General features: G+C 35.3%; 1 protein-coding gene across 1 annotated transcript in view; it reads left to right on the top strand.

Moving 5' to 3' along the window:
* Window positions 1-6,801, top strand: part of LOC124520582 (UDP-glucuronosyltransferase 2C1-like) — a 28,019-nt gene extending 21,218 nt beyond the window's left edge. The window contains exons 4-6 of the mRNA XM_047091559.1: window positions 272-359; window positions 2,242-2,461; window positions 4,402-6,801. Coding sequence (XP_046947515.1) covers window positions 272-359; window positions 2,242-2,461; window positions 4,402-4,681 — 588 coding nt within the window. The 3' untranslated portion in view covers window positions 4,682-6,801. The remainder of the gene's footprint in view (window positions 1-271; window positions 360-2,241; window positions 2,462-4,401) is intronic.
* The last annotated feature ends 6,443 nt before the right edge of the window (window positions 6,802-13,244 follow it).

Here is a 13,244-nt window from a genome sequence, read left to right on the forward strand (position 1 = left end):
TAGTTATTCCTTATACAGATTGTCTGTTTTTGTTTCTTCACCTACTGAGAATGGCCCTGATGATGACAGTCTATTAGGATTATTGCAAGCATTTGAAAACATAGTTGCCATTTCAGTGCTTTAAACATTCATTACTTAATCATTTAAGGCCTTATTTTGTTCATTTGTTACAGGGAGGCATTGAACTAGGCTAATTCTGAGTAAGTGTCTCATTTTGAAAGGATGTGCTTCTGAGAGTCTTCTAATAGATTAAAGGTATTTATTTTAACAGGTTCTGTGGAGATACACAGGAAAGAAACCAGACACGTTAGGACCCAATACCCGGCTATATGAATGGATTCCCCAGAATGATCTTCTTGGTAAGACCAAAGAGAAGCAAAACTCAACAGAGCTGAATGAGGGATCCTCTGAATGATAATTTAGTAATGGATCAATCCAACAAATTTGTGTTAAAAACAAGCAAAAAACTCTTTAATTTCTTCTTCGCATTTCTTCTGGAACTTGTTAAAGAAAAAATTCTTCATGATACTTGTTAAAAACTGTGAGGCACACTTTATTCAAGACCATTATGATGAATATAGATACTAGTTCATGGACTTTTTCAGTGAAGCAGAGAGACTGGACTCAACTCTGAATACAATAAGAAAAAGTGGGGATCTTATAGCCAAGGAGCAGAGTGGGGGTCACTGGGTAGAAAAATACTAAGAGGAAACATCAGGGCAAGGGAGGGATTCTGGCTACACCAACCTAAGCAGGTTCTTGCCGAAAACAGACCAGGGTCATCAGACACCACCTGGGGAAAGTGAAGGATGAGGAAACCAATCAGATATAAATATGGGTGATCAGATACCAAACTGGGGGAGTCTAGCTAAACTGATTTAGTAGGATTCTTGCTAAAATTGGGCAATGCAGAGAGAAATTCAGAAGCTCCAAAATCAGAGCCTAGTTGAGAAGAGAGTTCAAAGAAATTTGACTAGAGTTTGGTCAAGGAGCAAATCTTTCCCGAGCTCTAAATTACAATCAAAATATAATTCTCCCATTTATGACTCCTCAGAGTCAGAATCAACACACTTTTATTTTTTTTTTATATGAAGTTTATTGACAAATTGGTTTCCATACAACACCCAGTGCTCATCCCAAAAGGTGCCCTCCTCAATACCCATCTACACACTTTTAGATCAGGCTCTCATTAACTCTTGCATAAAATACTGCAGCAGCCTCCTGGTTCTCTATATCCACTTACTCCCACCTCTCTTCTTTCCTCCTCTGTTTGAAAAAAAAAAAAGTGAGAATCCTATTCACCATCTCTAATATTATAAATGTCTCTATACTACTATAAAATCAAATGTAAAATCCCATTTTATTAAACAGAGTGCTTCATGAACTTTCCCTAATTTATCTTCCTAGACTGTTATGCCAACATTCTCCCACTGAAACCCTGTACCTCCCACCACTCCTTCCCTTATCCACACAAGAATTTCATTTTTTAAATCCCTCCATCCTTTTTTTTATTAATTCCTCACCCCAATTTGTCCAACTGGCAACTACTCTCCATCATTTAAAGTCCACACAGACCTTCTTAGAGGTTTGTGAAATGACTTACTTGCTAGAGTAAGTAATTGCTGCTTAGCCTGGAATAACGAATTGCTGCTTTCTTTAGATCTTATAGGAATTTATATATAGTCTCATGGCACAGAATTGTGTAGAAGATGCTGCCTAAATCATAAGAGACTTTTAAAGACATAGAATGGGTGCCTAGGTGGTTCAGTCAGTTAAGCATCCGACTTTGGCTCAGGTCATGTTCTCACGCTTGGTGAGTTCAAGCCCCATGTAGGGGTCTGTGCTGACAGCTTGGAGCCTGGAGCCGTCTTCGGATCCTGTGTTTCCCTCTCTCTCTGTCCCTCCCCAGCTCATGCTCTCTCTCTCTCTCTCTCTCTCTCTCTCTCAAAAATAAATAACCATAAAAAAATGGAACAAACTGAGGGTTCCTGGAGGGAGGGAGGGAGGGAGGGGGCTAAATGAGTGATGGGCATTAAGGAGGATGCTTGTGGGATGAGCACTGGGTTTTATATGAAAGTGATGAATCACTGGATTCTACTCCTGAAACCAATACTACATGGCATGTTAATTAACTTGAATTTAAGTATATGTTACCTAATTGAATCAATGGTTTTAGGTGTCACGATTTTCTGTTTCTGAAACTCTCACAACTTTGAATAATGATATGTTTTTTCCTCTTAGGTCATCCCAAGACCAGAGCTTTTATCACTCACTGTGGAACCAATGGGATCTATGAAGCTATTTACCATGGGGTCCCTATAGTGGGAATTCCCATATTTGGTGATCAGTATGATAATATTGCTCGTGTGAAAGCCAGAGGGGCAGCTCTTAAAGTAGACTTACATACAATGACAAGTTCCGATCTACTTAACGCTTTGAAGGCAGTTATTAACAACCCTTCGTGAGTATAGAATATATTCTTTTCTGAGAAGCATCTGGTGTTTTAAAAGGAGTAAATTGTTTCATTCAATTTTTAAACTGATACTTTTTTGAGATGGAGAGAGAGGGTGCAAGTGAGCAGGGGGCCAGGGAGAGAGAGAATCTCAGGAAGGAAAGAGGGAGAGAAAGGAGGGGGTGAGAGAGAGACAGAGAGAGAGAGAGAAGCAGGGCTCACCTGAAACAGGGCTCGTGTTCACCGAAAGTGGGGCTGGAGCTCACCGGATGTGGGACTCAAACTCACCGTGAGATCATGACCTAAGCCGAAGTCAGATGCTTAATGACTGAGTCACCCAGGTGCCCTAAGCTGACACTTTTAGGTAATCAATAGCAAATAACTAATATCAGATTCAATTGTTTTATACTTCTCAAATTTTATGTAGGCCTTTTGATTCACCTACTGTTAATAGGTAATAGATTACAACCTCAAAGAAATACTGTTTATTTAAAGAAAATAAGTTATTGTTGAAGAGACGCAGATCTTTATTTTTTCCTAACAATTTTATTGTTTATTTCTTAAAAATTGCAAATATTACCAGTATAAAGAATTAGGCAATATAACAAAAAATAGAGAAACAAAAATAAAAAATAACTTTCCTGATGCAGATATAACTAGTTAGCAGTAGAGAAATATTACTTCAGATATTTCCTTTTGCTAATCTATAAATAGGGAAGAAAAAGAAATAATTTTATAAAAATTGGATCATGCTACTTTTTGATTAAAAAAATTCTATATTGGGGTGCCTGGGTAGCTCAGTAAGTTAAGCGTCTTGACTTCAGTGCAGGTCATGATCTCACAGTTTGTGAGTTTGAGCCCTGTGTCCGGCTCTGTGCTGACAGCTCAGAGCCTGGAGCCTTCTTCAGATTCTGTGGCTCCCTCTCTCTCTGCCCTTCCCACATTCGCATTCTGTCTGTCTCTCTCAAAAATAAATAAACATTAAAACATTTTTTAAAATCCTATATTGGTATATACTAACTTAAAACAAGAGAAAGAAGATACAATACAATTGAGAGATCCAAACAGCAAGATAGAAGACCCTAGCCTCTCTGTTGCCTGGCAAAGGTCAACCTTATAGAGCCCTCCAGGAAAGAAAACATCTCCAGAAAAGAACTAGAGTCTACTTAACAAATTTTAGCAACACATCAGAACAACAACAACAACGACAACAACAACAACAAACTGAAAATAACATCCCAAGAAGAAAAGGAACACAGATTCATTTTGCTTGCATCATCCCACTAACACTCCAGCTCAAACTCAGGCAGGGGGAGAGGGGGCCCCTTATCATTGGCCTGCCCCTCAATACTGCTTCCTATCACTAGCTCATTCCTAATACCTTGCTTAGCAAATGAGATCAAAAGTCTGTATTCTCAACCTACATATTCTATATTTCTTTTTTTTTTTTTTAAGTTTCATTTATTTTGAGAGAGTGAGAGATAGCTCGTGAGTGCACATGAATAGGGGAGGGGCAGAGAGAGGGAGAGAGAGAGAATCCAAGTAGGCTCCACACTGTCAGCAAGGAGCCCCATTCAGGGTTGAACCCACAAACCGTGAGATCATGACCTGAGCCAAAACCAGGAGCCAGAGGCTTAACCCACTGAGCCAACCAGGTGTACCTCTACATTCCTATTTCTAAACTTTTTAATTGTATTTCCAATTAGCAAGTCTTTTCTCCCTTACTTCCAATTATTACTTAAACTACAAACAATTCTGCTGATAGGGCCAACGTATCTAGAAATCTCTCAAGAGGAAATAAATTGTCATAGGCATTCTGTACTCGATATCATTTATGACAATTTCTTATATAATTATGTAATATCCTTTTAATGATAGAAACATAATTTTAGGTATCTCATGTTCTTAATGAATTTTTTCAAATTGCTATCTATGTATCCAATCTTTAGCTATAAAGAGAACGCTATGAGGTTATCAAGAATTCACCATGATCAGCCTACAAAGCCCTTGGATCGAGCAGTCTTCTGGATCGAGTTTGTCATGCGCCACAAAGGAGCCAAACACCTTCGGCCAACCTCCCATGACCTCACCTGGGTCCAGTACCACTCATTGGATGTGATTGGGTTCCTGCTGGCCTGTGTGGCTACTACTATATTCCTGGTCACAAAATGTTGCCTGTTTTGTTGCTGGAAATGTGGTAAGACAGGGAAGAAGAACAAGAGAGAATAGTTTTCTTTAATAGTTTAGATAGAAAACAGGGCCCATCTGAATTAACCAGCCAGTGATTTGAACAGATTCCTTTCCTAGTTTTCCCAGTTCTTGTCCATTCCTCAGCTTATGAAGTCAAAGATCAAAGAATCACCCAAGGATTTCACCACATGATTTGGAGTTAAGATGTATAATACCTTATTCTTTAAAAAGAGAAGATAAACACATGGAGGTTCCTACTACTAAAATCCTAGTACTTTATTCACTTGTTTTAGCTCAACAAATTAGGATGGTGTTTGAGAACTCAGGAATGCAGTAATAAATTCTATTTTCAGTACTAATCATATTAAACGTTTTCTAAATACTTAACATCATTTTGCATCCAGTATGTTATAATTATTGCATATTCTCTAAACTAGACAAAGTAGAAAAAAGCATGCTATAGCCAGAGGTTCCCTTCTAATAGAAATATTAGGAGATTCAAAGTTTCTACTGCTGTGAATCATGTTTTAAAACCGTTAATTTCATTTCATATGACACATCGGTCTTTGTTCCCCTTGGAGTACAAAACACTATTTTTTGTCTTTGATTTGAAGATTGCCCTTGATTTAAAAATTAATAATAATAGTACCAGATTTGTACTGTAATACTTTGTGACTTTAGAGAACTAGTTGATTTTGATTACTTAGAATTATAGATGGTATGGTGGAACAAAACCAAACAATTATAATTTAATACCTGCCCTTTACTCTTCCCACCAATTTTACTTATAATATCCATGTTTGGAAAGAAGAGACAAAACTATAACTCTTTAACTGCACTGCAGATAATTTGAGGGGGGGGATATGCATTTCTCAGAATTCTGTCTGCTGTGGGGATGATTTCTCCATCTAACAGAAATGCAGTGGGTTTTCCCATTTCATCCTTTCCCTTACCCCAGCACTTCTCCTGGTCCTCTCAAAAACTGTACTGTGACCACTATACCAAGCACAAATACTTAGGCTTCTTGATAACTAGCATTCGCCATAAATCTGCAGTAAGCATGAGGATATACATTGAATTTCAATAGAAGTAAGGATTCTCTCTCCCTTTCTTTTCTAAAAAAACTATCTTCCAGTACATCTGCCAATTCTTTACCCTTGAGGTTGAAGAATTATTTAATCCAACTGGAATTATGTATTAAACAAGCTCAGTAAATGATTTACCACAGTTTGATATTTATAATCCAAGTTTAATAGACCTAAAATTATAGCTGCATCTTAGAACAATATAAATCATTTGGAGGATTATCTGTGTTTTACAGGAATAGTGGCCTAAATAACAGCAAGGCAAACAATTCTTAGGTGTTAAATTAACAATAAAGAAATGTAAAGAAACAACATATTTTCTCAATTTGATGAGGTTTGAAAATAATTATGATGCTTTGAAGAATATAGTTTCAAAATGTAAACCCTAATGCTGCTTGGTTTAAGATCTATCAAAGCAATGTATCATAGTGCTGAATTATTTTATCTGGCAATTAGATAATGTGCTTTCCTATAATAGTCTTTAAAATCATAGTTTAAAGATATTCCTTCTCTTCTTTGTTATAAAATGACATAATATAAAGGAGTTAAAGTAAAGATTTGCATACCTTGTTAGCAATTCCCGGGTTTATTCAAAACAACTACCTTAACAATTAAAGGAATATATTCTACCTTGTGGAGATGAAAGCTTTTCTTAAAAAGAAATATTTGCCTATTTAAATAATCTATAAAGCATAATATTAAATATATAAACTCTGATAATAATTTTAGGTATACAAAGGCTAAATAAAACCATTGAAGCATTATATTTTTTCCAGTTTAAGTTTTAATAAGAACACATTTTTCAGGAGTTGAATGACTTCTGGCTTTTCTAGTCAATTAAAACGTAGATCATAATTTAATTGAAAATGCTAATAGGTAGATGTAATTGTTTTGTACATGAGCACATATGTTAACACATAGAATGTTCTACATGTTGTGAATAAAAATTCATTCATATTGTATGTTTTGATTTTTAAACTTGTTTGGCTTTTTCAATGAGGGATTTGTTTCTGTTATATTCTACATATTTTACCAAAAGTAATGATTCACCTGCAGGCTCAGATCTACCATACTCCCTACATTAAAGGGAATAGTATTTGTGAATTTCTTTTTTGTATTTGTGGTATTTTATTTTTTAAAAAAATTAATGCTTCTTTTTGAGAGAGAAAGAGTGAGAGAGAGTGCAAGCAGGGGAGGGGCAGAAAGAGAGGCAGACACAAAATTCAAAGCAGACTCCAGGCTCTGAGCTGTCAGTACAGAGCCTGAGGCTGGGCTTGAACTCAGGAAGCATAAGATCATGACCTGAACTGAAGTCAGAGGCTTAACTGACTGAGCCACCCAGGCACCTCTATATTTATGATATTTTAAACTGTTATAGTTGAGACTAAAATGTGTCTGGTGCCTATGGAACAGAAAAATGTAAGTTCCACAATTTACACTGAATCACTACGTGCCTTCTAATCTCACTTTTATTTTCTCCCCGGGTTCTTTGCTTCTCAATCCCACTTCAGTTCTGCCATTGTTCTGATTCTGGCTCTAAACGCAGCTAAAGAGACTGAAATCTTAATCTCTCACTTTAATTCCCGTCAATTATTTTTCCCAGAGACGGTCCTTTCATCCGCTCAGTTGAACTCCCTTCACCTATGATACCAGCAATCCGTATGATACCATGAAATGCAGACACTTACTTTTTACTTCTAAAGTGATTGTCAGATTATCAAATCATGATTCTTTGATTAAGGGAAGCTACCCCCTCTGTCCTGGGGATCCTTTATGCTGATTAGCATGCCTCATTTTAGTTCCTGTCTCCTTTCCAAGAACTCCTAGACATAAGAGTTTGTATTAACACTTTATTTCCAAGTATATGCTCCCATTTCTTTTTTGAAAAAATCCTATGTTGACTTTCTTTCATAGATGAGGAAATTCTTTCTTTATAGGAAATGGAAGAATTTGCCCAGAGCTCTGGGGAAGATGGTATTGCAGTGCTTTCACTGAGATCAGTAATCAAAAATCTCACAGAAGAAAACACAAACATAATCAGTGGCCCTTGCCCAGATCTTATGGAAAGTTAGATAAACTTTAAACTCTATCATACTATACATTGCTTTCTACAAAAGGAGGTAATATTTCAAAATGCACATGTAACCAGGTATCTTTTTACTCATTTGCTTAAATTCCTCAAGTCTTGCTTTGAATTGCTTTCAGGAAGTTATATGTTATAAATTAAGGATAAAATTTGGGCAGTATGGCTAGGAGCAAAAGAATTTCTAAATTCATCCATCAGGCAGGCTTTATTCCCATTGGAGGGGGTGGGGTGGTTTCTAGATAAAGTGTGAAACCTGTAAGAAGTTTCAGAGGGAGTCATGTTACTCCCACTACCTGTTAACCAGTATAGAATTGGCAAAGTGTTGAGTTTACAAGCTCTGACTCTAGATTAAAATGACCTCTAACTCCTGCCTTTGCTCATATTCCCTCTTTTGCCAAACCAAATGCAGTGTAAAATTTGGGAATAGCATACTTATTTTATCTCCTGAGAGAGATTCATAGGCCATGATGAGTCCACTAAAACTCTGTGGAGTAGAGGAGAAAAACCAAAAGCCAGTTCAAAATCGCTAGTCCTTTTTCTAGTTTCAGGTGGGAAATGGCAACAAAAATGTTGGGACATAGGTTCCTGAATTTAATGTTTCCTCACTTGCCCATCCAGAATGTGATCAAGCCAATCAATCCAATTTCTTCTAAAAAATAAGGTTAACAACTCGAACATTCTCAGCTGGGGTAAGAGTGGACAGATATACACTTGGTTAAAAAATAAGTGGGCAGAATTATGTCTAACCTAGGAAAAAGAAACAAACACTCTTCTCCCTCTGCAATCTTAGTGTTTTTCTAAAATTATAAGATCAGCTTTCTCATTGTTTTTGAACTACATGCCAGGCTCATGCCTGATCTAAACTCCTTCCAAGAAACCTACACTACTTTTATCACAGTGTTATTTTAGAAATGACCTAGCATATAGTACATAACAACTTGTAATTTTAAAAAATGCCCTAGGGGCACCGGAGTAGCTCAGTCGATTAAGCGTCAACTTCAGCTCAGGTCATGATCTCGCCCTTAGTGGGTTCGACCCCCGCGTCGGGCTCTGCTGACAGCTCAGAGCCTGGAGCCTGCTTCAGATTCTGTGTCTCCCTCTGTCTCTGGCCTTCTCTGCTAGCGTTCCATCTCTCTCTCTCTCTCTCTCTCTCGGGTGCATATGTGTATAGAACAGTGATATCTTCTTGATGAGCTCACCCATTTATCATTATATAATGATCTTCTTTGCCTCTTGTTATCAGTTTTGGCTTAAAGTGTATTTTGTCTAATATAAGTGTAGTTGTCCCCCCTCTCTCTTTTTAAATTATTATTATTATTATTATTATTTTGGTTTCTACTTGCATGGAATATCTTTTTCCATCCCTTCACTTTGAACCCATGTGTATCCTTAAAGTGGAAGTAAGAAGTAAGAAGTAAGAAGCTTTTAGGCACTGGGTCTTTTTTTTTTTTTAATCCATCAGGCCACCCTGTGTGTTTTGATTGGAGAACAATCCATTTATATTTATTATAATCATTAATTTGTAATGATTTGGTAATGCCATGTTATTAATTGCTTTCTGGCTGTTCTGTAGTTTTATTGTCCTCCTTTTACTTTCTGCCTACTGCTTTCTTTCTGCCTACCTTTGTGGATAGGTGATTTTCCATGGTTGTGTGCTCTGATTCACTTCTCTTTATCTTTTGTGAATCTACTATAGGTTTCTGCCTTGTTGTTACTATTAGGCTTACATAAAACATCTTATAAATAAAAACAATTTATTTAAACTGACAACAACTTAAAGTCAATTGCATAAAAAGTTCTTCCCTTTACTCACCCCTTTTATTTTGATGTCACAATTTACCTCTTTTTATATTGTGTATTCATTAACAAATTATAGTTGTCATATTTATTTTTAATTCTCTTTTCCTTTAACCTTTATATGTATATTTACTATTTGACTACTGTGTTGTATATTTTCATATGTTTTCATTGAAAACATGTCGGGTAAAGGACTTTTTCATTTAATTTCAGCTGAAGTACTCCTTTTGACTGTTTCTTGTAATGTGGATGTGTAGTAATTTTTATTTTAAAGAACTCCTCTCAGCATTTCTTACAATGCAAATATGGAATAATGAATTCCCTCAGCTTTTATTTGGTAAAGTCTTTATTTCTTCTTCATTTCTGAAGGATAACTTTGCCCGATAGGGGATTCTTGGCTGGCAGTTTTTTCTTCTACCACTTTCAATATATCCTTTCACTTCCTCCTGGCCTGAAAGGGTTTTGCTGAAAAAAATTTGCTGATAGCCTAATGGAGGTTCCTTTATAGATTACAATCTTCTTTTCCCTTGCTTTCAGGATTCTCTCTTTGTCTTTGATTTTTGACAGCTTCATTATAATATGTCTTTGAGAAGATTATTTTGCATTGTAGTTATGGGTGATCTATTAGTTTTGTTAAGTTGGATATCCAAGTCTCTCTCTGGCTTGAGCAGGTCTCAGCTAGTATTTCTTTAAATGAACTTTCTGCCTCCTTCTCCCACTCTTCTCTTTCTGGAATTCCAATGATTCATTTATATGTAGATAAGTTTTCTTTTTACTGATGTTCTATAGACTTTTTCCACTGTATTTTTTTTTTTAATTCTCCTCTGATTGGCTTATGTCCAAATTCCTATCTTCTAACTCACTAATTCTATCTTCTGTTTGGTCGATTCTGCTGTTGATGGTCTCTATTAAATATATATATATTTTTTATTTCATCCACTGTATTCTCCAGATCTACAGTTTCTATTTGATTCTTTTATATTTCCGTCTTTTTGTTAAATGTGTTATTTTCTTCATGTATCATTTTTCTGATTTTATTGAATTATTTATGTTTTTTTTGGAGCCAATAAAGTTTCCTTAAAATGGCTATTTTGAATTCTTGATTGGGTAAGTTGCAGAATTTTGAGTCTTTGTGATAGTTACTGGACAATTTTGTGACCTTTTGGTGATGCCATGTTTCCTTGATTTTTGATGTTCCTTGGAGTTTTGCATTTGAGGTTATCGGTCACCGCCTCCAATTTTTACAACTGCTAACAACTGAGAGATACATTACATTGGTTTTGCTTATATCTGGGGCTTTCTCAGTGTTGTATGGATACACTTGTTTCATGCTTCTTGCCCCCTTTTGTGGCAGAAACCTTAAGCTTCTAATGTCTTTTCCAGATCTTAAAACTCATCAGGTCAGTTGCTTGAAACTTTGCTTTTGTTTTCCTAAAGAGACACTACAGTTCAAGTTTGTGGTTTCTCCCTTGCCCATAGACCTTGGCTAATTTTCTGTGCACAATCCCTTTCTAACAGAGCTTACTTTTACTGCCAATCTCAGATGTATGTCCAAGTAGCCATTCACAGAGTTGGGGGAAGTGTGAGTTTCGCCTTTGAGCACTGAAAAAAATTAAAAATAAAAATCATTTCAAGTGCTAAACATACTTTGATTATTGAAGTGTAAGTGCTCAAACTAGTTTACAGAATATTTGTTGGCAAATGCTTACCATATTTTAATTAAATGTGATTTACTTCCTACAGCTTCATCACTCACTGAAAACAGAAATTCTAGATTTGAATCTTAGAGTCCAGCTTTGATCAGGTTTGGAGAGATCAATAGTGCCACATCCATCCTTAGAATCCCTCCTTATGCAGGCAAATTCCTCCAAAGGGAATGGCCAGAATTTTGTGTTTCAAAAATAAATCACCTCAAAAAGAAATTTACATTAGATTTTAAATTTTATTATGGTATATGGAGCTATTTAGGAAAGTTGTTTCTTTCACAACTTACAGTAATTTTTCCTCGTGGCTTTAAAGATATTCTACTTAGATCTTCTTCTCCCTCTATACATATCCTTCAATAGTGAAAGTTCTCAAATGCAATTCATCTAATGAAGTTAAAGTCTTTGAATAATTATTCTTTCAAAATTGTAGGCTATATTGTGTTATTGAAAGTGTTTTTATGAATAAGTTGTATATAAAGCTATTTTCCCCGTAAACAAAATTTAGGTTCTCTTTTCTCATTCTTTCTGTGTTTTCTCAAAGCTCTTTCTTTCATCTCATCTCTTTAACATATAAACACTGAGTCTTTCAGCAGAGGTGATATTAAAAATAACTCCTTCTCTGTGTTTTAAGTAACATAAATCTCTAATAAATGACAAAATAAAAAATTATAAAGATATTGGGAAAAATTAGAAACTAATTCACAAAGATTTAACAATTCCTCACAAAAATTATTTCATGATGAGTTTTCTATAAGGAGAGACCTGTAAATATCTCAGTTAATCAAGAAGTTCATGATCTAAGATCTATAATAACAAAATAGTCTTAATCTCACAGCCTAAATTCATTTCAAAATAAAACTCTAATGATATGTTCCTGCCAGGGAAGTTTACAACAAGATTTTTTTTTAAGTTCATATAAAAAGTATGAGGTAATTTTAGGGAAAAAATAACATTTTTAAACTGGTACATATAAGTTTGGTATATTTCCTAATTAAAATTATCAGTAAAAATTATCTCACTCCAACTTAAACTATAACAAAACCCTTAGGATTACAGTTACTTAGTATTTTCTTTGCAATTCAGCTCATTAAAGATCTTTCCAATGATTATCCTTAAGAATATCTTCTAATTACAAATTTGTCATTATTTCTTAACCAAACGTCCTTTCCCATTTCTTATCTTTCTTAAAGTAATTAGGCATTCAGTGGAATTCTAATTCCATGCTTTAAAAAATAGTTTTGAATGAGAAATACATGGAAAAGTATTTATCCCGTTTAAGAATATAAACTCCCAACTCAAAGGAACCAGCATATTTAATGAAAAATATACTTACACTTGAAAACATCTGACATGAGTTTCCTTAAACAAGGAGACAACCAAATAAGCAAAAAATAGAAAAATAAAACACTATAATTAGCTTTTTCAACCACATACGTATGTGTGTGTGCGTGCACACACACACACACACACACACACCCAGTGTTCTTTCTTTTCCTCAGATAATCTGGAGAGCTCTAGAGGAAATGACCATGTATCTAATTCACCAGCCCCAGCTAACATACCATAGCACTTTTTTCTGAAACTGGGGCTAAAAATGTGAAGAAATCATTACTCAAATAATAAAGTGAGGCATTTCAAATCACATATTTTATTTTCTAAATTTATGCTTTGGTTCATTTTTTTAAATTCCCTAAATCAGACATTCTTTTGATTATATCTGTTATTCACCACAGAATTGCTAAAAACCACTGATCTACAGCCAGTGAACTTATCTGTTATCAGTATTAATTGTGCAATGTTAATAGGTGCATCCTGGCATGAGTGTAAACTATTTTGTTCTTTATTAGGGGAAAGGGTGCTTATTTTGTTTTCTTAATCTTAGGAAGTCTGGAAAAATAAGAGGGTGTACACTCTCTCAGTTCAGTAAG

The sequence above is a fragment of the Lynx rufus genome, unplaced genomic scaffold (assembly GCF_022079265.1).
Source record: "Lynx rufus isolate CCGP_SWC_20201006 ecotype Redwood Valley unplaced genomic scaffold, mLynRuf1.p SCAF_3, whole genome shotgun sequence".
Classification (NCBI taxonomy): domain Eukaryota; kingdom Metazoa; phylum Chordata; class Mammalia; order Carnivora; family Felidae; genus Lynx; species Lynx rufus.